General features: G+C 45.4%; 1 protein-coding gene across 3 annotated transcripts in view; it reads left to right on the top strand.

Annotated features, from left to right (window-relative positions):
* Positions 1-25,343, top strand: part of GFRA1 (GDNF family receptor alpha 1) — a 224,448-nt gene that overhangs the window by 148,965 nt on the left and 50,140 nt on the right. For all 3 annotated transcript variants that reach the window (XM_017944362.3, XM_009215430.4, XM_009215431.4), the window contains one exon: positions 7,386-7,722. In XM_017944362.3, coding sequence (XP_017799851.2) covers positions 7,386-7,722 — 337 coding nt within the window. The remainder of the gene's footprint in view (positions 1-7,385; positions 7,723-25,343) is intronic.

A 25,343-nucleotide genomic window follows, 5' to 3' on the forward strand; every position in this document is an offset into this window, starting at 1 on the left:
TAGTTCATCTCGTCTTATTTCCGAGTAGTAGTCCAGGTGGATAACTGTGGATAGACCACCGTTGGTTAAGCCATTTTCCTATTAATGGATACATGGGCTGTCTCCAGTTTTTATTATTATCAATATGCTGGTATAATATTCTTGTCCAAGTCTTTTGTGGACATATGTTCACAGTTCTCTTGGATGAAAACCTAAAAGTAGAATTTCTGGGTCATAGGGTAATTGTCTGTTTGGTTTTATAAAAAGCTACCCAGCGTTTTTCCAAAGTGGTTGAACCATTTTCCATTCCCACCAACAATGTATGAGAATTCTAGAGACATCACATTTTTTAGGCAACATTTGATGTCAAATTTTAACCATTGTGGTGAGTGTAGAGTGTATCTCATTGTGGTTTTATTTTGCATTTCTCTGATGACTAATGATGTTGAACACATTTCAGGTGCTACTTGGCCATTCATTTATCTTATTCTGTGAAGTGTCTGTTCAAAGATTTGGCCCATTTTTAATTGGGTTGTTTTCTTATATTGAGGTTTGGGCATTTTTAATATATTTTAGATACCAGTCCTTTGTCAGACGTATGTTTTGTGAATATTTTCTCCCAGTCTGTGGTTTGTCTATTCATTGTCTTAGCAGTGTCCTTTGTGATCAGAAGTGTTTAATTTTGATGAACTCTACCTTATCAACGTTTTATCTTTTATGGTTATTGCTTTCTGTGGTCCTGTCTCAGAAATGTTTGTCTATCTCCAGGATTATCTTATGTTTCTTCTAAAAGCTTTATGATTTTAGCTTTTATGTTTCAGTCTGTGATCCATATTATATTAGTTTTTGTGTATGGTGTGAAGTAGGGATTGAGGTTTTTTGTTTGTTTGTATTTGGGTTTTTCTTTTTTAAAAATTATTATCCAATTATTCTAGTACTATATGTTGAAAATACTTTCTTCCCCCATTGGATTTCTTCAGTGTTGCTTTCAAAAAAATCAAATGACTGTAGGTGTGTGGGATATTTATGAGTTCTATTTTCTTTTCCATTGTTCAATTTGTCTATGCCTGTACTGTACCACACTGTCTTGATAACTTAAGCTTTATAGTAAAACTTGAGAAGGGTTAGTGTGAATCCTTCAACTTTGTTTTCCTTGTTCCAATCGCTTTAGTTATTCTGTGTCCTTTTCATTTCCATATAAGCTTTAGAATCTGTTTGACAATTTCAAAATGTATTATAATTTGGAGATAATTATCTATAAGCTTATTTACAAGCTTAAAAAATTGGCCTAGTGTATACCTTCTTTGTTATAATAATATTAGTTGCCTTTTTAAAGTTGTTAAAACTACATAAGCTATTAAGTTTTAATAATATTGAGCCTTAATAATCATAACAGTATTGAGTATTTTGATCCATGAACATGGTATATATTTCCATTTATCAGGTCTTCAATTTTTGTTAGCAGTGTTTTTAGTTTTCAGTGTAGAGGTCTTGTATGTCTTTTGTTACATTCATTTTAAGTGCTTTTTATATTTTTTATTCATTGATCCTGCTGTAAATAAAATTATTTTTTAAAATTTCATTTTCTAATTTTTTGCAGCTAACATATGAAAGTGATGGCTATGTTAATTAGCTTGATTTAGTCATTCCATAACATTAAACATATATCAAAGCATCACATTTTACTTCATAATATATATAATTATTATTTACTAATTACAAATAAAATTTTTAAAAATGAAGCTTGTAGACTCAGAAAAATCCTAAATACTCTGACTTGCTCATTACACATTTTATGCATTAATGAAAAATCACATATGCCTTATAAATATGTACAAACACTATATATCAATAAAAATAGTATGTATTTTTCAAAGTACAATTACTTTTTATATATTAAATTTGTATCATATGACTTTGCTAAATTCATTTATTATTTCTAATAATTGTTTTGTGGATTCTTTAGAGATGTATAGGACATCCAAAACAACATTGACTATAAGCAGTAAGAAGGGGAATCCTTTGTTCTTGATCTTAGTATTTTACCATGAAATATGTCTTTAGTTATAGGTTTTTCATAGCTGTTCTGTATCAGATTGAAGAGATTCTTTTTAATTCTTAATTTGCTGAACTTTTTTCTATCATGGATGAGTATTGAAATTTATTGAATGCTTTTTCTTTATCTATTGAAATAATTATAGTTTTCCTACTGTATTCTGTTAGTGTGGTGAATTACATATATTTTTAAGTATTAAACTACCCTTGCATTATTGAGATAAACCCAAGTTGGTCATGATGCATTAGCCATTTAACATATTGCTCAATACAGTTTACTAAATTTTGGGGAATATTGTTGCATCTGTATTTGTAAGCAATATCAGTCTATTATTTTCTTCTTTTGTCTTTGTTCAGTTCTGGTATTTGGGTAATGCTGACCTCAAATGTCAAGTTGGCAAGGGTTATAAAAATATTTTGTGTGAATGAGAATCTGCAATAAAAAGGAAGTCGCATGTTCACCTGTGAGCTAGAAATGAATTAATAGTTTTTTCCCCTTTGAATGTGCCAGGTTGTGCATTCTAGAATTTGTCATGGGCTCTGAAATAATGTAAGGCGATGGTGCTCTGGCAAGAGTTATACATAGATGAAAATAGAATCAGTAGAAAGTGAGGCTAAGTCACACCCACTGCTACATGAAGTAAACTTTGAGCAATTGGTTTAGACATAAAATTATTCACCCCGTTCCAACTTTGTACAAAGCCTTTTTTTAAAAAACAATTGCTTTTCTGATAACATTAAGAGGAAAACCTTAATGGCATATGTAGTTTTAACAACTTTAAAAAGGTATTATAACAAAAAAGGTATACACTAGGTCAATTTTTTTTTTTTTTTTTGAGACAGAGTCTCACTCTGTCGCCCAGGCTGAAGTGCAGTGATGCAATCTCAGCTCACTGCAAGCTCTGCCTCCCGGGTTCACGCCATTCTCCTGCCTCAGCCTTCTGAGTAGCTGGGACTACAGGTACCGGCCACCATACCCAGCTAACGTTTTTGTATTTTTAGTAGAGACGGGGTTTCACCGTGTTAGCCAGGATGGTCTCCATCTCCTGACCTCGTGATCCGCCTGCCTCGGCCTCCCAAAGTGCTGGGATTACAGGCGTGAGCCACCGCACCTGGCACACTAGGCCAAATTTTTTAAAGCCTGTGTATAAGTTGGTGGACTCCTTACAGAGAAAAATTAATTTCCTAGATGTTACGTGTTGACTTTCATTATTTTTATTATGATGTTATTTGACATTTATAAACATACAACTGTAAGCTCTTATTCTTGGCTTTTACACAACTATGAAAACGACACACATAAATACGAACAGAACTTTGAAAACAATGAAATGCAGGCTAATAACATTAATTTAGTGTAAGAGATAATATTATTTTGCTGAAACTAAATTGGTGCTTACAGTTTGAATGCAGTGCTCGGCTTCTCCGTGGGTCCTTTTGAGTTTGGCAGGCCTGTATTACTGGGTGCCACGTATTGACACCATTCTTCAGTCATTTTTCTCCATTTGAACTGTTTGTTTTTATCTCACTGGCCACTTCCTGTAAGTATTCATCTAGCTCTGTGCCTCTGTTCTTTCCCTTTTAGCTAGAGATTATAAAGTGCCACTCAACATCAATACAAATGTAAGTGCAGGTAGTGAAATTGTGTACCAGTACCCAGCCTTAAAAGTCTGATCCAGAATATGGTCATCTTAATTTGTTTTAGATTATCATCAAAAATGCATAATTTAGAAATCTAGAGAACTGTTGACTTTCAATAATATAAATCACTGCCCTTGGGCTCAATAGCAAAATATTAGAAGTCTCAAAAGAGGAGAAGGCTAGAAGTGTGACCAAGGCCCAGAGGCCCTGGTGGCCCTGTCAGGGCACGTGGTGAATATTTCATTCCTGAGTCCTGGGAAGCCTGAGTGTAGAAATAGAGGAGCCAGAGAGCAGACATAGAAAGAGTGAGATGGAGAAACAGTACCAGGTGTGCTTGTTAAAGCCAGGATGGATGTGCAGCTGCCAGCTTCCTGTACTCCACACCCAAGAAGGGCTCCTGTCTTGCTCATTGCCTTCTACAGCAAAATTCTTTTTTCTTTTATTATTATTATTATTATTTATTTTTTTATTTTTTTATTTTTTTATTATACTTCAAGTTCCAGGGTACATGTGCACAACGTGCAGGTTTGTTACATATGTATACATGTGCCATGTTGGTATGCTGCACCCATTAACTCGTCATTTACATTAGGTATATCTCCTAATGCTATCCCTCCCCCCTCCTCCCACCCCACAACAGGCCCCAGTGTGTGATGTTTCCCTTCCTGTGTCCAAGTGTTCTCATTGTTCAATTCCCACCTATGAGTGAGAACATGCGGTGTTTGGTTTCTTGTCCTTCTGATAGTTTGCTGAGAATGATGGTTTTCAGCTTCATCCATGTGCCTACAAAGGACATGAACTCATCCCTTTTTATGGCTGCATAGTATTCCATGGTATATATGTGCCACATTTTCTTAATCCAGTCTATAATTGATGGACATTCAGGTTGGTTCCAAGTCTTTGCTATTGTGAATAGTGCCCACAACAAACATACATGTGCATGTGTCTTTATAGCAGCATGATTTATAATCCTTTGGGTATATACCCAGTAATGGGATGGCTGGGTCAAATGGTATTTCTAGTTCTAGATCCTTAAGGAACCGCCACATTGTCTTCCACAATGGTTGAACTAGTTTACAGTCCCACCAACAGTGTAAAAGTGTTCCTATTTCTCCACATCCTCTCCAGCACCTCTTGTTTCCCAACTTTGTAATGATTGCCATTCTAACTGGTGTGAGATGGTATCTCATTGTGGTTTTGATTTGCATTTCTCTGATGGCCAGTGATGATGAGCATTTTTTCATGTGTCTGTTGGCTGCATAAATGTCTTCTTTTGAGAACTGTTTGTTCATATCTTTTGCCCACTTTTTGATGGGGTTGTTTGGTTTTTTCTTGTAAATTTGTTTGAGTTCTTTGTAGGTTCTGGATATTAGCCCTTTGTCAGATAAGTAGATTGCAAAAATTTTCTCCCATTCTGTAGGTTGCCTGTTCACTCTGATGGTAGTTTCTTTTGCTGTGCAGAAGGTCTTTAGTTTAATTAGATCCCATTTGTCAATTTTGGCTTTTGTTGCCATTGCTTTTGGTGTTTTAGACATGAAGTCCTTGCCCATGCCTATGTCCTGAATGGTATTGCCTAAGTTTTCTTCTAGGATTTTTATGGTTTTAGATCTAACATTTAAGGCTTTAATCCATCTTGAATTAAGTTTTGTATCAGGTGTAAGGAAGGGATCCAGTTTCAGCTTTCCACATATGGCTAGCCAGTTTTCCCAGCACCATTTACTAAACAGAGAATCCTTTTCCCATTTACAGATGCTTGTAGATGTGTGGTATTATTTCTGAGGGCTCTGTTCTGTTCCATTGGTCTATATCTCTCTACAGCAAGTTTCTTGGACTCTGATGTCACAGGAAGACACATGAACCCAGAGCACAATAAAATGTGACTCATGGTGCCAGGGTATCATGGTGTGATTTCAGATATTTACATATGGGTTTTCTGAAAGCAAGACGCATCTTCAGTAGAACAGGGAGAGTTGTTTTCCTAAAATGTTGGACTTGCTTTGTATGCCCTTTGTTTATTTATGTATAATTTTTTAAATTGTAGCAAGAACATTTTGCATGCAATCCACCCTCTTAACAGAGTTTTAAGTGTACAATACAATATTGATAATAATCGGCACAGTGTTGTAGAGCACGTCTCTAGAACTTATTCATCTTGCATGACTGAAACTTTATTCCCTTTGAAGAGCAACTCCCCATTTTTTTTTTCATTTTCTTCTCCAGCCCCTGGCAACCATCATTCCACTCTCTGCTTCTGTGAGTTTGACTATTTTAGATTCCGCCTATACGTGGAATCAGGCAGTATTTGTCCTTCTGTGACTGGTTTATTTTGCTTAGCTTAATGTCCTCAAGGTTTATCCATGTTGTCACGCATTGCAGGATTTCCTTCTTTTTCTAAGGCTGAATAATATACCGTGTGCCCTTTAGACAGGCAGCAAATACACTGCTCTATCTTTCAGTCCCACCTAACCCAACTGTTCCTTGTCTCTTGTCAATTTTTTAGCCTTTTGTCATTTCCTAAATGCCTTCCTGGCCCCTATCAACTGGAGGCACATAAACAGAATGAAAGGCAGTCATAGAATCCATGGAGGGGCTGAGGCCTGAGGAGGAACTTGCTTGGGTATCTCATCCCACGGCTGCACAGTGCTGGTCCAACAGCTCCCTGCCCGCTCCAGAGAATCACTGCTACACTTCATCATCAGTACTCCATGGACTACCTTATACGTTGTTTCTGGAAGGTTTTTCCATCACTTCCCTCTCCCTGCAGAAACATCCTTCTAATGGGGACAGGGTTGAATTCCTGTTGTCCGTTCATCCTTTAACCTCGCTATTGGGCTTGGGCTTGGCCTTGGCCTGCCTGCCCAGCACCGAATGGGCCCTGCCTCCACTATGCTTTTGCTGCAGACAGCAGAGGGCAGGCAGTGTGGATAGCACAGGGCAGGCAGTGTAGACAGCATTGGCTTCTCTGGAGTTGTGAGTTTCCTGGAGCCCACTGAAATTCTATTCAAAAGACAAGCTGAATTTTTCTAATCTAGAACCTTAGTACTCACAGAGCCCACGTGTTGTCTATGGTAAGTTAAGTGGTAATTGAGAGGTTTGCCAATTTTTATGTGATTTATTCTGGTTTTCTTTCAACATCCTGCGAACTAAAACTTAAATACAGCTTCGTTGTGGTTGCTTCTTCCTGTTTAGAGAATCTGGCATAATATTTTGTCTTCTGGGCTCAAATAACCATGTAATTACTCTGTAATCATATAGTAATTAGCATGTACTATATGCATTTATTACATAATTATATTCTTGGAGGATTGTATGGCAATTATACTTGCATTCAGCATATCATGAACAAGTATATAATTTGTTGTTTTTTTCTTTTATCCTCATTTCAGTTTACTAACCAGGGGCTGGAGGCTTATTCTCCTGTTGCCTCGTATGTACATAGCCAGGCAGGTGCCTCTGTTTTGGCCTCACCTAGCACCTCCTAATTCTACATCTGTGGGAACGTTAGAAGCTTTTGTGCTGCTGTAGACTCCTAGTATTTGTACTCCTAGCTTTCTCTTGTCATGAAGTCATTAAGTTATTAGCTTCAAAACTCATTAAGTTCTAGAGCCACTGGCAATGCCAGATAAATGGCAAGATCTCAATTAAAACAGAGTAGGTGAGAACACAGAGCCAAGCACTGTGACAATGCCTGTCTTTCTCTGCATTTGCAGTGGAGCACATTCCCAAAGGGAACAACTGCCTGGATGCAGCCAAGGCCTGCAACCTCGACGACACTTGCAAGAAGTACAGATCAGCGTACATCACCCCGTGCACCACCAGCGTGTCCAACGATGTCTGCAACCGCCGCAAGTGCCACAAGGCCCTCCGGCAGTTCTTTGACAAGGTCCCGGCCAAGCACAGCTATGGAATGCTCTTCTGCTCCTGCCGGGACATCGCCTGCACAGAGCGGAGGCGACAGACCATCGTGCCTGTGTGCTCCTATGAAGAGAGGGAGAAGCCCAACTGTTTGAATTTGCAGGACTCCTGCAAGACGAATTACATCTGCAGGTAAGCGGGCACTGGCAGCCGGTGATTAATGAGGTGACAGGGAAAGTCTTGGTGGCTGCATTGGCTGCTAAACTCCCTTTTCTGTGCTTCTACCAAGGTAGAGGAGGGAGGGGAACCCAGTTCATTTGAACGAACTGGCAAAAATCTGACCTCTGTGTCTGCCACGGAGTTCTTCAGAAGCTGCTCAGGCCTCTGTGCTGGCGAAAGTTCCCATCTTTAATCCGGGAATGCTTTGAGGGATGCTAGAATGAGGTAAAATACCACTGCCTTTCCTGGATACCTCTCAGGTGAGAGGGTCACCTGGGGGGCAGTGACCTCAAGGCACACACCTGCTCCTCAAGTCCTGAGGGCTGCCAGGGATTAAGTAAAGAGGAGCTGACTGGAGCTTTGGAGGCTCTTGAGCTTCAGGGGCAGAAACCTGGAAGAGACCAGTGAGAGGGATTGAGCAGAGTCCAGCCTTGGGGTGAACTTTGAATGCCTGGGTCTGTTCTGGACTATTCTGTGGCTATGAAGAGGTCACCCTCCCACTTAGCTAATCTCCCAGATCTCAGCCTCCATCAGAAACTTGATAAGCCTGGACCATGTTGTTAAAAATATTCACTTCCTTTTGCTTTTTGGCCATTTCTGAATTTACTTTGATATCTGAAGGAGTCCATGAATACACTTTCTGTGTTTAAAAAACAAAAACCTGGCTGGGCGTGGTGGCTCACGCCTGAAATCTCAGCATTTTGGGAGGCTGAGATGGGTGGATCACCTGAGGTCAGGAGTTTGAGACCAGCCTGGCCAACATGGCGAAACCCCGTCCCTAGTAAAAATACAAAAAATTAGCCAGGCGTGGTGGCAGGCGCCTGTAATCCCAGCTACTTGGGAGGCTGAGACAGGAGAATCACTTGAGCCTGGGAGGTCGAGGTTGCAGTGAGGCAAGATGGCACCATTGTACTCCTGCCTGGGGGACAAGAGCGAAAATCTGTCTCAAAAGAAAAAAAAGAAAAACCACAGGCCTGGCACAGTGGCTTACACCTGTAATCCCAACGGTTTGGGAGGCTGAGGCAGTCAGATTGCTCGAGGTCAGGAGTTCGAGATCAGCCTGGCCCACATGGTGAAACCCTGCCTCTACCAAAAACACAAAAGCTAGCCAGGCGTGGTAGTACATGCCTTTGGTCCCAGCTACTCAGGAGGCTGAGGTAGGAGAATTTTTTGAACCTGGGAAGTGAAGGATGCAGTGAGCAGAGATCATGCCACTGCCCTACAGCCTGGGTGAAAGAGTAGGACCTTGTCTCAAAACAAACAAATCAACAAACACAAACCACAAACACAGCAGTATAGATGTAGGTAGAGTGAAAAGAGAAAGTTACCCTTCACTCTGCTCCCATTCACCCCCAAGCTTCAGGCAGTCACTGTTAACCATTTCGTGTGTGTCCTCCCAGAACTTAGTGTTGAATTCAGTTGCTGATTGAAGCAAGTAGATTTGGGGTATCATATTGAAAAACAACTGTATTTTGTCCCCAGGTAGAAGCCCTCAATATATGCTAAGCCAGTGGACAAGCAGATGGGAGTATGACCATGTACTTGTTTCCTATTGGTTCCCCATTTCTAAAAAGCCAAGAGCAGGAAAAAAAAAAAAAAAAAAAAAAAGTCTGCGATGTTGAAGATTCTGAGTTTCTGTTCAACTTAAGTTTTATTCCGGTAGAATGGGCACCCACTCTTTCCTTAAACCAGCTGTAATAATGACCAAAGAAAATTGTAAGTCCTCGTTATCTGTATAACCCTCTCATGCTGAAGACTTTCTGGGAGTAATGTTTCTCCTCCTTTCTAAAACAAGTTGGAAGCAAGAGACCTGCTCTATGAGGAAGGACTCGGATGACCAAGCATCTTATGAACTGAGTTTGCATCTTGGGAAGAAACAGGTGTTCCAGCAACACAATACAAGGATGCTTCCTCACTTCCAAGCCCCTGGTTCATTTAAGGCACTCTAGCTGTGGGCTAGAAGCAGGGATAGGTGTGCTAGAAGGGTCCTGAGAAAGAGGCAGATCCTCAGCAAGCCAGGAACCTGGGGAAGCCAATCAGTTAGGGTGTTGAAGCACCTTCTGCTGAAGATGAATAAAATGAATGCAGCCAAGAAGCTGCAGGGAGCTTTGCTCGGGGTCCAGGGATGGGATGGAGCAGAGATCCTGAAGATCTCTGGATGTGAAACCCCAATTCCTGGGGCCCCTTTAGTCTCTGAGCAGAAGGGATCCCCCTTCTGGGAGCAGGACTGGATTTCTAGGGTCTTACTTGGCTTAATGCTAGACAGCTCCTCTGTGTCTCTATAATAAGATGGGATCTTGTCCACTGATGGTTCCAAGCCAGGAGACCTGGGCTTTCGGTCCTGCCTCAAGATGGGAAGCTGTATAGGGCAGAAATGGAGCTGTGGATGAGTATTCCATCTATGGAATGATGGCTGGGAGGTGGGAGAGGTGGTGGTGATGGAGCTTTTCCTTCCTCTTCTCCCAGGTTTATCTTACACAAGATGGCCAGAGAAGGTCTGGGACCTCCCCTACACATATTGAGAAAGCCCATATTGAGCAGATAATTTGCATTCTCTGGCTTGTTCTTCTAAAAAGAGATAATCATTTGAGGGTTGGTGAGAATTCATTAGATCAAATTGCTTTCCTGCTAAGCTGTAGTGAGAATAGCTGGGAGTTGAGAACTTAGAGGGCTCTAGAGGAGGCGATGGGAGGAACCTGCAGATAACAGGATGGTTTAGGTGCTGTCTGGGGCCTCAGACTGAGGAAGGAACAAGTTCCAGGAACTGTTTGTGACATCCGTATTAGCAGGGAGTGGACTCAGCTGACAGCACAGAAATGTACAACAGGAAGCAGACGGCCCTTGTCTGTGTATTGACTTTGCCTGATCTTCCTGGAGTGGACAGCAGCCACCATGCACTGGGGTGAAGGATCCCTAGGCTGGATAGTGGGACTAGAGGCGTGTTTGTGCTGCTGCCACATTTCTGGCTCTGGGAGAAACTCAGAGGCTGTTTAGGAATCCAGATCTAGACTGTCCTGGGGCCCTACCCAGTGAAATTTGTCTCAGTGTGATTGATGGGTTTTATACACTGTCTTGAGCCTTTCCTGGGAAGCTGAATCCATGACTTCCCTCGTGTTACCCATTGTCAAGTGATTTAGCCCATAATTTCTTTCCAGAGCCTGGATTTATTACTCATGATTACCCCCTCCCTGTCGGAGGTGCTAAATGTAATTTGAGCTGCTAGGTTGGCTAGCAGTGTTTGCTTCCATCACATTTTATTACTCTTGCCTTTAATTTTATGCCTTTTATCCCATCCCTTCTCAATCCATCTGTGTGAGGCCATTGCTGTTCTACCCAGAGTAGCAGCTGGTACTAGCGGGAGCTGGGGGTTCTTTGGGTCTCACATTATAGTTGCTATAACCCTAACCCCACCACTGATGTGATGACTTGAGGTCTCATTTGAATAGCCCCAAAGGGAAGGGATGGCAAGAGGGAAACTTGCTTCCTAAAAACCATATTCTTGGAAAGCTCACACTTTCAAATGCTCCATTTACATCTTAACATCAGCAACCATCAAAGAGCTGTTCAAGCTCATTAAAAGCTCCCTGAATTTAATATTTTCCAACTGAGGGCCTACAGGTTTCCTTCCCCAGGGTCCAACAGTGCCTCTGCACAGAACCTGTCTCTCTTCCGCCTTATGCCTTCAAACAGATGAGAAGCAACATTAGCTTTTCTGTTTGACTTTGTTTTCCTTTTTCCTTTTCCCTTTTAGGGAAGCTGACAGATTCCTTTCCCCTTGAGGTAGCTGGGGAGAGTCAGAGCCTGACTGTTTGGGCCTCCAAGCTTGTCTACAGAAAAGCAAATGCAGAGGTATTATTAGAAGGGTGAGATGGAATTTCAAAGCCTCACAGTCTTCCCCCCAAGCAATGTCTCCCCTGCCAGGTTTCCTCTGGTTGCTTTTCTTAGTGCCTGGAAAGATATCAGGACTGGTTTGTCCGAATGGAAGCATAACCTTTTGTTCCTGATGCAAATCTGTATAATTTAAACTTATATCTTCCCTCCTGTCTAAGCACTGGCTCGGGTGCCACAAATAAGTTCCTATCTCTTTATTGTAAGTAATCGCTCAAGTACCTCAGCTATTCTTCATTACCAGGCAGTCCAGCGCCTTCCCCCTGGGCAAGTTCCCTCATGTTTTCATCGAAGAACCACAGAGGTAGACTCCAAAATCCCTTCTGCTTCCAGTGTCAAGCAAAGAGGGAACCTAAGTCTGCTAAGCAGCCCGCTTGCCTGTGCCTTTAGCTGCTGCCACATGGTGTCGCTGTTGAGAAAAAACTCAGGGTATGCTTGGTGGTTTAGTGGCCTTGTCCTTCTGGGGCATTCAGCATGTGCGGCAGAGCTGCTGCATCCTTGGGCGCCTGAGTGACAACACCTAGTTTATACTCACGTATGCAGCCATTGTTTCCGAAGCATGACATTTTGCTCTGGGGAGCTGTGTTCTAAGGGGTTCCAACCAGAGCCAGCCCTCCACCTTGAACACCAGTAGCCCAGGCTCTACGTTTTCTGGCAGTGTGTTACTAGGTAGAATTGAATGCTTCTCTTTTTTCTTTTGTTTAATTATTATTTTTTAGAGACAGAGTCTCATTCCGTTACCCAGGCTGGAGTACAGTATTGCAGTCAAGGCTTTCTGTAGCCTCTAACTCCTGAGCTCTAGTGATCCCCTTATCTCAGCCTCCCATGTAGCTGGGACTACAGGTGCATGCTACCATGCCTGGCAAATTTATTTTAATTAATTAATTATTTATTTTTAGAGAGAGGGTCTTGCTATGTTGCCCAGGCTGCTCTTGGGCTCCTGGCCTGGAGTGATCCTACTGCCTCAGCCTTCTGAGTAGCTGGAAATTGAATGTTACATTTGCATTCCTATTGCCAACAGTGCTGGGTTAAGGGTATCTCCCTCCTTTTAGAAAGATTCTGATAATGCTGAATCTCAAAAGGAAATGGGTCAGGGGCTCTATGTCCTCGGTCCCCAAAGTTCTCTTGACCCTGCTGGAGATATGATACACTTGTTCTTCCTGGTGTCCAACTCTCTGTCCCCATAATCTCCAAGAGTGGTGGCTTTGACGAAATCACCATATATGGTTTTCCCATTCCCCAGGGATTGAGGACCCTGTAATTGTATCCTGGATGCCTGGGGGATTTTTAGCAGAACCAAGAAGGCCTTCCTTGGCATAACTCCAGGAGAACAGCACATGCAATTTCCAAAGTTCTGCCCTCACCAGCACTGCATTTGCCACACTGGGGTTGACCCCGTGACACTTAGAGGAAATGTAATGTTGTTAGTTGGTTGATCAGGGCAACTGGGGAAATGTGTCATAAAACCATGCAGCGAATTTCTGCTCCCATAATTTATTTGGTCTGACAGTGTTAGTGCACCTTTAAAAGGTGAGAAATGTGTTTCATTTGCCTGGAATGAGAACCCCGTTTCACAATAAACTGTGGATCTTAGAGATCAAGGACATCCTCTACTGTTTGGGCTTAAATTCCTGAGTCAAATACTGGATCCCACATCACTGTATCCAGGCTTGCCTTGACATGCAGCAAGCGCAGGAGAAAATGGCTCAGAGGATAATTAATGCCTAAAACTAGATGGGTAGATTAATTTGGCACTTAATTTTATTTTACGCTGATTCATTCACAAATGGAAATCAGCAATTAGACAATGCAAACTTTTGAACCGTGGAAAGAAAGGTTCGGGAATATGAGAAAATACAAGTAAAACATTTTCCAGTTCATTTGAGCAGTTTTCATTTCAAATGATTACATGGGTGTCTCTAGAAATGCGTTCGGAGTGCCGAATGGCGCGTTTTTAATATGCCCCACCTACACAAGCCACCCGCCACCCTGTCTGCTCTGGGGGCTGCTGGACTCCTATGTGCCTGCAGCAGATTCATCAAGACCCTGAGAGAAGAGCAAGCAGGTTCTCTGACATCTGCTACTGCCCGCCCTCGTGCTCTTTGACTCCATCCTGTGGGGAGGGGCACCTTCCTGCTGGCTCTTCCAGCCTGCCCCTTCTGCCTGCACCACCTCCTGATGTGTGGCCCTTCAGCTCCACTCAGCAGTGGCAGAGCTCTATCAGCTCGGGCTCTCAGAGGTAACCTGAGCCCTGGACCAGACAGGAGCCAGCTATGACCTGCCCCATCTCGCCTTCTATCTCATTCCTTATCTCTCTGTTGGCAGAGGTGGGTGTGAAGCCATTTGTCTGCCCCTGCTGGAGCCTGTCCCTGTCTAGTTTTACTCCCTGTTCTCCCTCTCTCCAGCCAGTCCCCTCCCTGCATCTGCCCAAGCTCAGGGTCTCTGCCTCATTTTCCTTGCTATGTCTTCCTTCACCTGCCCAAGTCCTCCCAATCACTTTTTCCACTCTTGGCTCAGAGAGAGAAAGAAGCAGGGACTCCTTTTCTTTGCATTTGCATATTGTGTTGATCATTGGATCTGTGTGAACAGATGGACTCTTGGCACCAGACCATCTTTTATCATCTTTGCGTGTGAATGCGGATGGAAAAGGAATGGAATGGAATCCACCCAGGAGGCCCAAACAGAGGGCCTGTATTTCTTTGGAGAAGGGGTGTCACAGCAGAGGGCCTCAGGAGCCATCTTCAGATCAGGCCTTGATGGCCAAGGAGTGGGGAAGGGGATACAGTGGTTGAGGTGGGAAGAAGGGGCCTTGGGGACTGTCATGGCGGCAGAGGGAGAAAACTCAGTGCCATAGAAAGGCGAGCTATTGGGGCCTCCTGTGTCAGAGGGGTGCTGGATTTTATCTATCAAAGGTTTAGGAGAGCATCAGAAAACTCCCAGGTGGGAGCAACATGGAGGGAGGGTTGGAGTGGTAGATATAGCGGCTGGGATCAAGTTAGGAAGCTCCTGCAGTTGACCCCATGAGAAGTGATGAGCACAGAGGCCCACATGAACAGGACAGGAATTTGGGGGACCCGCTGGACACTGTGGAGGTACTGACTAAATCTTTACTGAATGAATACATTTAAAACATGACTAGATCTCAGAGAAGGGGCTGGGATATAGGGGTCGGGTTACAATCGTCCGCATAGAGGTTGTCGTAAAAGATGCTTGGTAAGATTTGTTCTCTAGAGAAAGTGGGTGAAATGAGAAATCGGCCAAAGTCTGAACCTTGGGAGCACCAGGTGTATGGTGGGGGTGTCTGAAGGGGACTTAGAAGTTGGAGAGTTGGAGAACCCAGCAAAGGACCTTGAAAAGCCAAAGGGGAACAGAGTCTTAAGAAGAAAAGGGAGATGGTCATTGGTGTTGATCACTCAGAGAGCACAGGAGAACTCAGGGAAACAATTCAGTACATAAGAAGTATATCCTTCCATCTGTTTCTCCACCCATTTCTCTCTCCTTCCATTTATCCATTCAGTTTTCCATTCATCCATCTGTCCATCCATCATCCATCTGTCCATACCTTCATTCCTCTCTCCATCAATCTATACCTACTTCCATCCCCCCATCCCACCATCTATCCACCCATTCATCTATCCACTCATCCATTTATCTATCCATCCACCCACCCACCCATCCATCTCTCCCTCCCTCGCTCCACCCATCCATCCGTCTGGCCGGCACTTACTGTGCTAGGAATAACAACCTGATATCTCAGCTACAGTGCAGAGAGGAAGGCAAGCACACACAGTCACGACAGCATGGTGTGACAGTCTCTGGCAGGAAGGGACAAAGTGCTGAGAACAGCCAGCTGAGTGTGGCTGTTAGCAAGGCTTCTTGGAGAAAGCCGCCATCTGAGCTGGACTAGCCAATGACTGGCATGGAAGAGAGTCACAAGGCAAAGGCCCAGAGCTGTGGGTTTGAGGAAGGCACAGGAAGTAAAAAAAACAAAACAACAACAACAACAATGCATTCACTAGGTGCTGCTGCTGATCAGCACTGAGGTACACACCTCACAAATGTGATCTCTCATCAACCCAGCCACCCTGCACGGGGGTGATCAGTGGAGTGGCCAGCCCAAGGGTCACCCCGCTCCCACACAGAGGACGTAGGAATCGGCGCAGTCTTCCTAACTCTGAAACCTGGTGTCTGTCACTATTTCCAGATGACTATCTTTCATGATGGGAATACAATGTTCTTACACTGTTCGGCTTTTACTACCTTTAGTTCCAGACAGCCAGAATGATAATTCTGGCCAGCCTCTGAATCCAGACACTCTTTATGGCTCAGTAACTAAGACAGCATCCGTGTTAAAGGCAGTTTTTAAAGAGAGGTAGAACATCATGTCCATAAGAGCCTCTTAGCGTCATTTAAAAAATAAAAGCTGCTCAGGTAATACAAGCTCATTAGGTTCTTTATCTAATTTCCTTTTGAACACTCATTGCTTATTATAGAGTGGTTTCTCTGTGACAGCTTACTGATTTCAAAAGAGTCGTTTCTACAAATAGGAAAAAAATACCCCTCCAGACCACTCTGGCTTTACTATTAATATTGTTAGCTCAATTATTTGGTCCAGGCACATTTATTGGGCACAATCCGCTGCACAGTGAGGGTCCTGCATGTGTGGGTGGTGCACCCCTTCCCAGGCATGCACACTCACCTGGTTTGGATTCCTTAACTCCCTGCTGAACTGTCACTGGCCGTCAGTGTCCTCAACCCTAACCTACCTGAAGGCAGTGGACGTCTGGCACCTGGCTGTGTCTCAGAGCAAATGAATTCTTTGCTGTCACAGAGCAACAACCAGCTCTAAATAATCCATGGTGTCACCAGTTTGGGGTCATCCAGGTGTTTCAGCTTCCTGCCTTCTCCCTGGCTTGTGGCCATTACGTGAATCATCAGGAAACCCTCCATTTTATGGATTGCATCTTGAGAGTACGGTGCTGCGCCTGTAATCTCAACTACTCCAGAGGCTGAGGTAGGAGATTAGCTTGAACCTGGGAGGCAGAGGTTGCAGTGAGCCGAGATTGTACCATTGCCCTCCAGCCTGGGCAACAAGAGCGAAACTTGATCTCAAAAAAGAAAAAAGAGAGAGAGAGTACAGTGCTGGTGAAAGGGGTGGTGGACACAAGACCTCTGGATCTTTACCAGACCTGAAGAAGAGGAGGTGGGCGGGGGAACTCAAAGGGGGTCTATGGGTCTGTGGACTTCAGACCACCTTGTTCAACTGCAGGTGGCTGAGGGAGACCTCCGCTGATCCCCTCTACTGCTCTGTGCAGCTTGTCTCTCTTCAAAGAGGACCCTTCTCCTCTGCCCATCGGCCGCCTCCTGCTAGCACTCATGAAGTTCACAGGCATACTACACCAGCTGCAGGCCCCTCAAGCCCAGGCCCAACCTAACCCAGCCAGATTTCATGATCGTTTTTTTTTCTAATTCCCAGGGAAGGGGGTGTTTCCATTTCCTATAGCTCTGTTTTCAAAGGTGTTTCATCCACGGAGCAACAAATTGGGGTGCAAAAGAATGGGGAGAAGGAAGACGTCAGTAGCCTGTGACCCAGAGCAGTCTCATCTTTGCATGGGGAAATCTGCCCCCTTAGTTACAGGCTGACTGTATTTAAGGAGAGGAGCATGTCCTGTGTTTAATTAACATTCAGTGACTTAAGGAGGGCTCCGTGGAGGGCAGGGCTGGGCTGGGCAGTGCGACGCCAGAGCACCTCCTCCCGTGCATGGGCTCATCTCACCCCGGGAGCCTGACCCTGGGAACCTGCCAGCACCCTCTTCCATGCTGCTAGGAGGGTCCTCTGGCAGTCACCTCTTCCCCTGGCCTCCCCACCTGCCAGGCCAGTGTGGGCCTGGGTGTCACAGCCAGGCTTAGAATCCTGCTCCACCCAGGGAGACTCCAGACTCCCCCACACCCATCCCAGGCGTTACCACAAGTGAGGATCCTGCAGTCACATTGCCATTTACATTTCTACAGGGCATTTCCAACTCAGTGAATGGGAAATTGCTCGTCATTTCCAAAGGCAATTAATTATGCAGAAAATTTTGCATCCAAGAAACACAAGAATTTAAAAGAACCATCAATGTGAAAAAGTACCATACCATGCTGGAGTCTTGGGATTTTTTTCCCTTCCCCAGTAGTTGTCAGCGTAAGCGTTTGTGAGTTAGGCGGACCTGGGCTTGCGTTGCGATTTTGTTAGTTCTGTGACACCAGCTGCCGGAGGCCTCAGTTTCCCATCCATAAATGGAGATAATGACTCCATCTTCATAGGGCTGCGGTGAGGACTAAATGAGATATTTTTGTGCAAGTACATCAGCATGTGCCTGCCATCTAACCCAGAAAACTCTCAATAAATATGTCCTCCTTTCTCTTTCACTTTTCCCCACAAGTTTTTATCAGGGAGGACAAAGCTTAAGATTCTAAATGTGATATCCCCCAGAACAGACAGAGATCTTTGAAGTAGAACTTGTGAGCTGGTGTGTTGTATGTGCCTGTAGTCTCAGCTGCTCAGGAGGCTGAGGTGGGAGGATCATGTGTGTCCAGGAGTTCAAGTCCAGCCTGGACTACATGGCAAGACCCTGTCCCTAAAAATAATAATAATAATAATAATAATTAAAGTAGGATTTATGAGCGGGCAGATTCCCATTACTCCACACTTCTCTGCACCCACAGCACTAAACGTCATGTGGAAATGCCACATGGCTAAGCTTGATAATCACCCTCTTTCAGCCTTTGTACCATTAGGGAAAACGGGGGGGTGGAGGCGGAGGCAGACAGAGTCTAGAGGTGTTTGGAGCATGTGTCATCTCAAGAACATTTCTGCCCAGAATATACAATTATTGGCACACAAAGATACACAGTAAGATGTGAGCAGAGCTGGCCCTGAGACTACTGGGCACAGAGTGGGGAGATTCACTATTGTCTGGACTGAATAGGCAGTGGGAGCCCTCTGGCAGCCTCTTGGCCACGTGCTTCTTCTGTGACCTGGAGTAACTGTGAATCAGGGGCTCTCAGAGGTGCTTGTGTCTGAGTCAGTGATGTGAGGGATCCAGCAAAGGGCAGCCACTGACTCAGTGAGACTGAATCTGAAGCCCCCTCCCTCTGGATGTTTCCATGTTGTGAATCACCCCATCTTCCCCTTAGGAAGCAAAGCCACAACTGGGGGCAGAGTGGCTTGTCATATAGGACTCAGGAGCTCAGAATGTGCAGAGCTGGGGACATGGTTATAGGAACGAGTGGATGGCGGTGACGGTGGTGCGGGTGATGACGAGACGAGCAACACATACTTGACATTTACTTTGTGCCAGGCCCTGGGCTGAGCTCTTTGCAGCAACCTTGGAAGTGGGAGCTGTTATCCTCCCTGTCGCTGGATGAGGAGGTGAGATCTTGAACAACTTCCACATCACCCAAGTGGTGCTGCTGGAACCAAAGGCAATTAATTATGCTGCAGGTGCAGCCCCTCTCTGCTGCCCCGCTCCACAGTCAAGGAACCCAGAGGGTCTGTGGGGCTGCGGAGCTCATGTTGCCGAATGCTGCACTGCCCATTTCTGTACACGACGCGCCTGTCTTGTCAACCACCCACAGAACTCCCAGAGACACCCAGGGAGAGTGGAATTGGATACTGGGGGTTACTTTACTTGTACTTCTTATTTATTTTAAAACAAAAATTTTAAAATAAGGGACCTTTGGGTCTTGTCAAAATAGGGCTTAAGTGGTCCTTGGCAAACATAGTTCATTTATCATTAAAACAGCAGTTTTCCGCCGGGCGCGGTGGCTCACGCCTGTAATCCCAGCACTTTGGGAGGCTGAGGCGGGCGGATCACAAGGTCAGGAGATCGAGACCATGGTGAAACCCCGTCTCTACTAAAAATAGAAAAAATTAGCTGGGCGCAGTGGCGGGCGCCTGTAGTCCCAGCTACTCGGGAGGCTGAGGCAGGAGAATGGCGTGAACCCGGGAGGCGGAGCTTGCAGTGAGCCGAGATTGCGCCACTGCACTCCAGCCTGGGCGACAGAGCAAGACTCCGTCTCAAAAAAAAAAAAAAGAAAGAAAGAAAAACAGCAGTTTTCAAACTTTTTGGTTTCTGGAATCCTTTACACCCTTAGAAAATTACTGAGGATCTCAACGGGCTTTTGTTTATGTGCGCTAAATCTATAGGTACTTACCACAGTGGACTGAAGGTGAAAAGCAGTTTACATATTTATTACTTCATTTAAAAATAACATCAAGCAGCTCATTACATGTTACCATAAATAACAGAACATGCTTTTATTAACAATCATTATATTCTCCAAAAAAAAATTAGGGAAAAGTGTGGCATTGTTTTTACATTTTTACAAATTTAGCATCTGGCTGGAAGGCGGCTGGGAGAGAGAGAAAGAGAGAGAAAACGGTCACTAAGGTCTGAGTATGCTAGGAAAACAGTTTTGGTCTCACTGACCCCTTACAAGGTTCCCTGAGACTGCCGGGATCCCTGGACCTCTCTTTGAGAACTGCTGTGCTAGATGGACCAGAGTACTCTTGGGCTGGAAGACTTGTGTGTGCACCAGCACTCCTGTGGTCTCCCTGAACCAGCACAGTCTGGGGTGTGTGCCTGCCTTGTGCCCAGCTCCGTTAGCCACAGTGGGTCAGGACGCCGAGGCTGTGAGATGTCTGCCCCAGCCAAGCACTAGAGCCCCTCCAGGTGGAAACGGGTTGAGTAATTAGAGAACCTTGCAGCATCTAGCATCAGCTGTGCAGTCGCTTCGGGGCTGCTTGGCAGGCTGGAGCACTGAGCCCAGCTTGGTTTCTTGCTCTGAGAGATGCCCTCCTGATAGCTCCTTTGTAGATGGTTCCTCTCTTGTCTAGCATGCCGAAAGATTTCACCGTCATATTCAGCTTGATCAGGCAGAACTCTGAGCTGCTGTGCAAAAACCTTTGTGTCCAGAAGGGCTCAGTGGAGCTTTTCTCTTACCAAGTAGGGGTTTGGGGAGAATGCCACAGGTCAGCCTCCGGTGCTTAGAATGCTGGCTGGTGCCTTGATGTGGGCCATCTCAGGGGCAGCCCCCCTCTGCTCTTTCTGATACATAATCATTTGCCACAGGGACAACTAAATGATGACAATGACAGTATCCCTGGGCTAACCCTTAGACTTGGAAAAGCCGGGAACCTGGAAGTTTCAGGTGCCGGGGAGCAGCCAGCAGTTGGAATTCCTATTGGAGAGTTAGCTGGCTTCATCTAACAGCTTGGAGAGGGAATGCCGCCTCTCCAAGAATGTTCACCCCAGCAAAGGAGCTTGACACTGTCCCAGGAAACCTTTCCGTAGAAATAAGGCAAAAGCGAATGCAGATACAGCTCTTTCACACTAAAAAATTCAAGTGAAACATGTTTAGTTACAAATGCGGTATTACGGCTTGAGAACATTTGCTTTTTGCCTATTGGACCGGCTGGTGTTTTGTCATTGCCGGAGATTGGTTTGTTCACTGGTTCAGTTGGACCAGATTTCCAGGTGCTTTGTAGGGCCCCGAAGGCCAGAGGTGAGGGAGGTGCCTGTGCCCACAGAGTGCACATGCAGGGACAGTCACCAGTGCTGTGCCAGCCCAGCCTCGTGGGGAAGGATGGGCTCAGGGACTTCTCAGAGGCGCCTTTGCTCTGGGGCTGTGGATGTCCAGCTTTTGCCTATGTTGGGATTTGTTTTCTTTTCATGAGGTCTAGGGTAAGGCCTGAGAATTTGCATTTCTAAAGCATTCCCAGAGCTGCTGCTGCTGCTGGCCTGGGTTCACCATTCCATGCTGCCTTAGAGAATGTCGGCCAGGTGATCTAGGCTGATGGCTTCATCCTGCTCTCAACTGGGTCTGCAAAGCTGAAAATGAGGAGTAGGCACCAGATGGGAGTAGGCTTAGGAGAGGACACGGGAGAGGGAGCCCCTGCTGTGGCTGGGTGTGGGCTGGCAGCCCAGGTCGGGTATGGGGCACAGAGGGCACATCGTAGCCCAGGAAGTCAGAGCTGTGGGTGGGGACAACACATGGAAAGTTTCCATGCTGCATCAAGGTTGGGCTCTATTTGGAAGGCTGTGGGGACCACTGGAAGGGCTCTATTGCCTGCTGGTAGTTCATCAGACAAAAAGGATACTAAGACAAGCTGATGGTATCTCTATTTAGTCACTGCCTGGGCTGGCCCCACTGCAGTTGGGACCTTGCCCTCACTGCACATGAAGAAGTAAACAGTCTGTTGTCTCTAGGCTGACCTTGGCCTCGGATTGGAATCTATTTGGCTGGGTTCTACGTGAAAATGCAAAGCAAAACAGAGGGTTTGAAGGTAATGAAATCCTTCTAAAATGGCCTTTGGAGCAGTCTTTGGTCTGGGCTATTCGAATAAGGAAGCTGCCATGTTTGCTCCACTCTTCTTGTCACTTTTTGCAGGTAGAAGCACCCTTGGTTGTCAGGAGGGAACGTGGAGGGACAGGGTCTATCCTCAGTACCTGCAGTGGAGCCAGGATGCAGATGACTCAAGCAAACACACACGTGTGTTCAAGATGTAAAAGCGCTGTGATTCTATGAACCAAGGTTGCTATGAACCCTTGCCTGTACAAGTACATGGTACATCTCACCCCTCAGTTCACAGATGGGTCATAGGCAAGGGCAGGTGGTGGATGCAGGTAGTAGGAGGTTGGATTCCATATCCTAAAGGGACTGCACCTCCTTCATCTTTGTTCCTGTCCCACCACGGCCGCCACCTTTTACACAGCATCTTACATTGTGGGTGCTTAGTGATCACGGTCATTGAACGGTTGGCTGCCTTTTGAACCCTGGGCCAGGCACGCACTAGGTGCCAGGTTACAAAGCTGAAGATGAACAGTCTCTGTCCTGGGTTCCTGCATGCTGAGGTATTTTATGAGTCCATCCTGGAAGCCTTGGGCTGAGGACTCTCTCTAGGTGGCTCCCCAGTATTCCCAGGCTTAGAGAAAGCCAGAAGGGGTGTGCTCTGGTGTACAAGAGATGGCACCAAATACTCCCTGTGCATGGGATTTCATTACCAACCCATGAATGAGAGTGTCCTCTCCTACCGGTGGGCAGGAACCCTGACATCAGACCAAACGCCAGCTGCCCTGCAGGCATGCTTCTTCTCTCTGCACCTCAGTCTCCCTGCATATAAAACACAGACACTACCAGCACCTCTTCCACAGGCAGTGGTGAGGATTAAAGCCCGTAGCCCGGTGCCTGGCACAGAGTTCAGTGCTCAGTGAAATTCCTTGTCATCGTGGGCAGCAGAAGATACTGACCTCAGGTGCATCCAGAACTTAGCTGAAGTCTCGTCCCCCTGCCAGGTCAGCTTCCCAGGCTGAGGATTCCAAAGTCTGCCTGATTCCTCTGCTCTTGTCCCCTCTTGGGAAGGAGGCGACACCTGCTGCATCCCTGCCTCTCAGGGCTGTGGTTGGAGAGAGGCAGCAGGCACAGGAAGCACCTTGAGTGTGGTAACAGCAATATTCACAGGTAGCACTTCACTGAGCACTGAACTCTGTGCCAGACCCTGGAATACGGGCTCTAATCCTCACCTCTGCCCGTGAAGGAGATACTGGTAGTGTCTGCGTTTTATATGGGGGGAGACTGAGATACAGAGACACCCCTGCAGGGCAGTTGGGATTTGATCTGACATTTGGTGCTCATGCCCACCAGCTCTGGGAAGGTTCTGCATGTATGTCTGCTATTCCAGGGCAGATGCCCGCGATGGTGGTCCCGGCCAGGCCAGATGCCCGCGATGGTGGTCCCGGCCAGGCCAGCCCCTCCTGGGTCACTCTGTCTCCAGCCTCAGGAGTGGTCCCTGTGGTGAAGGAGGGCTGCTTGGGGATGTGGGTTTCTCCCCATGGGCCCAGGGACCCTACTTCCCAGTGTGTGGGGAAGACTGTTGTGTCCTCACTTCTTGACTTCTGGGTGCCCTCTGGGAAACACAGCCCGGGGAAGGGGTACCCAGAGAGGCAAGGCCTAGGCCCGGATGATTTCCCCACACAGCTGCGTCGCAGGACTGCATTTGAGCCCTACTGAACAGTAACAACAGATATTATTTTTTATGTTTTTAAACTACAAGCGCTATTAACCAAAAAGAATGCCCCCTAATTCTGTCATTCTTTTATTGAACCTAGTAAAGATCACATATCCACTAAATCAGATTTGGGCTTCTGCAGCACACAATTCACATTAAAATGGCAGCCAAAGTCCGAGAATTAAAATGAAAAGAGGGAACATTAATTCTTGTTCAGTGCTGTGAGGGTGCGTATGAGCTCAAGAAGCTGCGGCTTCTTTCCAAAACCTGGCTCTGCCTCTTGCCTGCTCCATAACTTTGAGCTGGTTGTGGACCTCTCTGGGACCTCCTGTCCTCAACTGTAAAATAAGGCAAACCTGGCGAGTACGGTCACTGCACAAAAATGACACAGGTTTTAAAGCACCAGGCACAGTGACAGGTTCTATGTCAATGTAGTTGGAGCGTGTAGAGTTGGGCTGCTGTTTGTCCTCATCTGTACCTGTTAATGGTGCTGAACCTTCAGCACCAAGTGTCCGTGATGAGTGTTGATCTGTAGGTGATTGGAGCCTTAGTCTGTGGCAGTCAGATTCGTTCATTCATTAACTCATTCATTCAACGTTATTTAAAGGATATCCGCTCTGTGCTGGGCATAATTCTAGGTGCTCTCCTTCTCTGCCTGGTGTAAGCAAGACCATCAGCAATGTGAAGATACAGAATAGAAGGTGATGGACATGAGGTGTGGGCAGCAAGGCTGAAGCTGGCACCCTGCTCTGGGCGCGGAGCCAGTGAGAGGACTTGGTGGGAGGGCTCTGGGAGACCTTTGGGATCACTGTGAATGGGTCCAAATAAGCCTTGGGATCACTCGGCTGGGAGGAGGTGTGAAGGGGCCAATGTATTAGAAAATGGCTTATGTGGACTCTGGAAATCAGCTTCTTTGCCCTAAAGAAATAAAAAAGGGAGAAATGTTAAATGCAGCACTAAGAGCTAGCTTTAGGGAAAATGTAGAAAATGGGGTTGGGGTCGAGGTGCTGTTGACAAGAGGATGCTAAGCGTGAGAATGGGTTACTAATAGGAGTTATGGAATTTCCCAAAAGGGGGGAATTATCATCTGGTGGCAATGGAGTGATTTATTCATTTGACGTCTAATGCCACCATTCCCTGTCTCCTGAGTAACAGTGATACTCTCAATGCCCTATCTAGGAAGGAAGATATTAGGAACTAGTTGTTTGCTAAGCTCAAAATCTCTGTTGACCTTAAAACAACTTGCCTGAAAGAAAAATGACCTAGTGTATATTTACTATTGAATATAATTTTCCTTAGGACGTCTGCAAGCCTATTAAAGATTAATAGGGAATCTCATTTTAATGTGTTTCTGTTTAAAGCGAACTTGTGCAAGTGTAGGTTGTTAGCCTTTCAGAAAGCCATTTGCCTCCCCCTTCCCCACCCCCTCCCAGGGCTCTCAGAAACTAGGCTCCTTTAAGGAGTGGAAGGTAAATTAATATTCTGCGGAGTAGAACTTGGGACTTATGTACACAGAGATATTTAGCTCTTGTCTTTTGGGGACTGGAGACAGTGGGGGGGGATTCACAAATTATTCAAATCAAGAGAACCCATGCCATTTTAATTTTGCATATTCTGGGAACTTCCAAAGAAGCAAAGTTTAACTGAAGAAGAC

The sequence above is a fragment of the Papio anubis genome, chromosome 11 (assembly GCF_008728515.1).
Source record: "Papio anubis isolate 15944 chromosome 11, Panubis1.0, whole genome shotgun sequence".
NCBI classification, from domain to species: domain Eukaryota; kingdom Metazoa; phylum Chordata; class Mammalia; order Primates; family Cercopithecidae; genus Papio; species Papio anubis.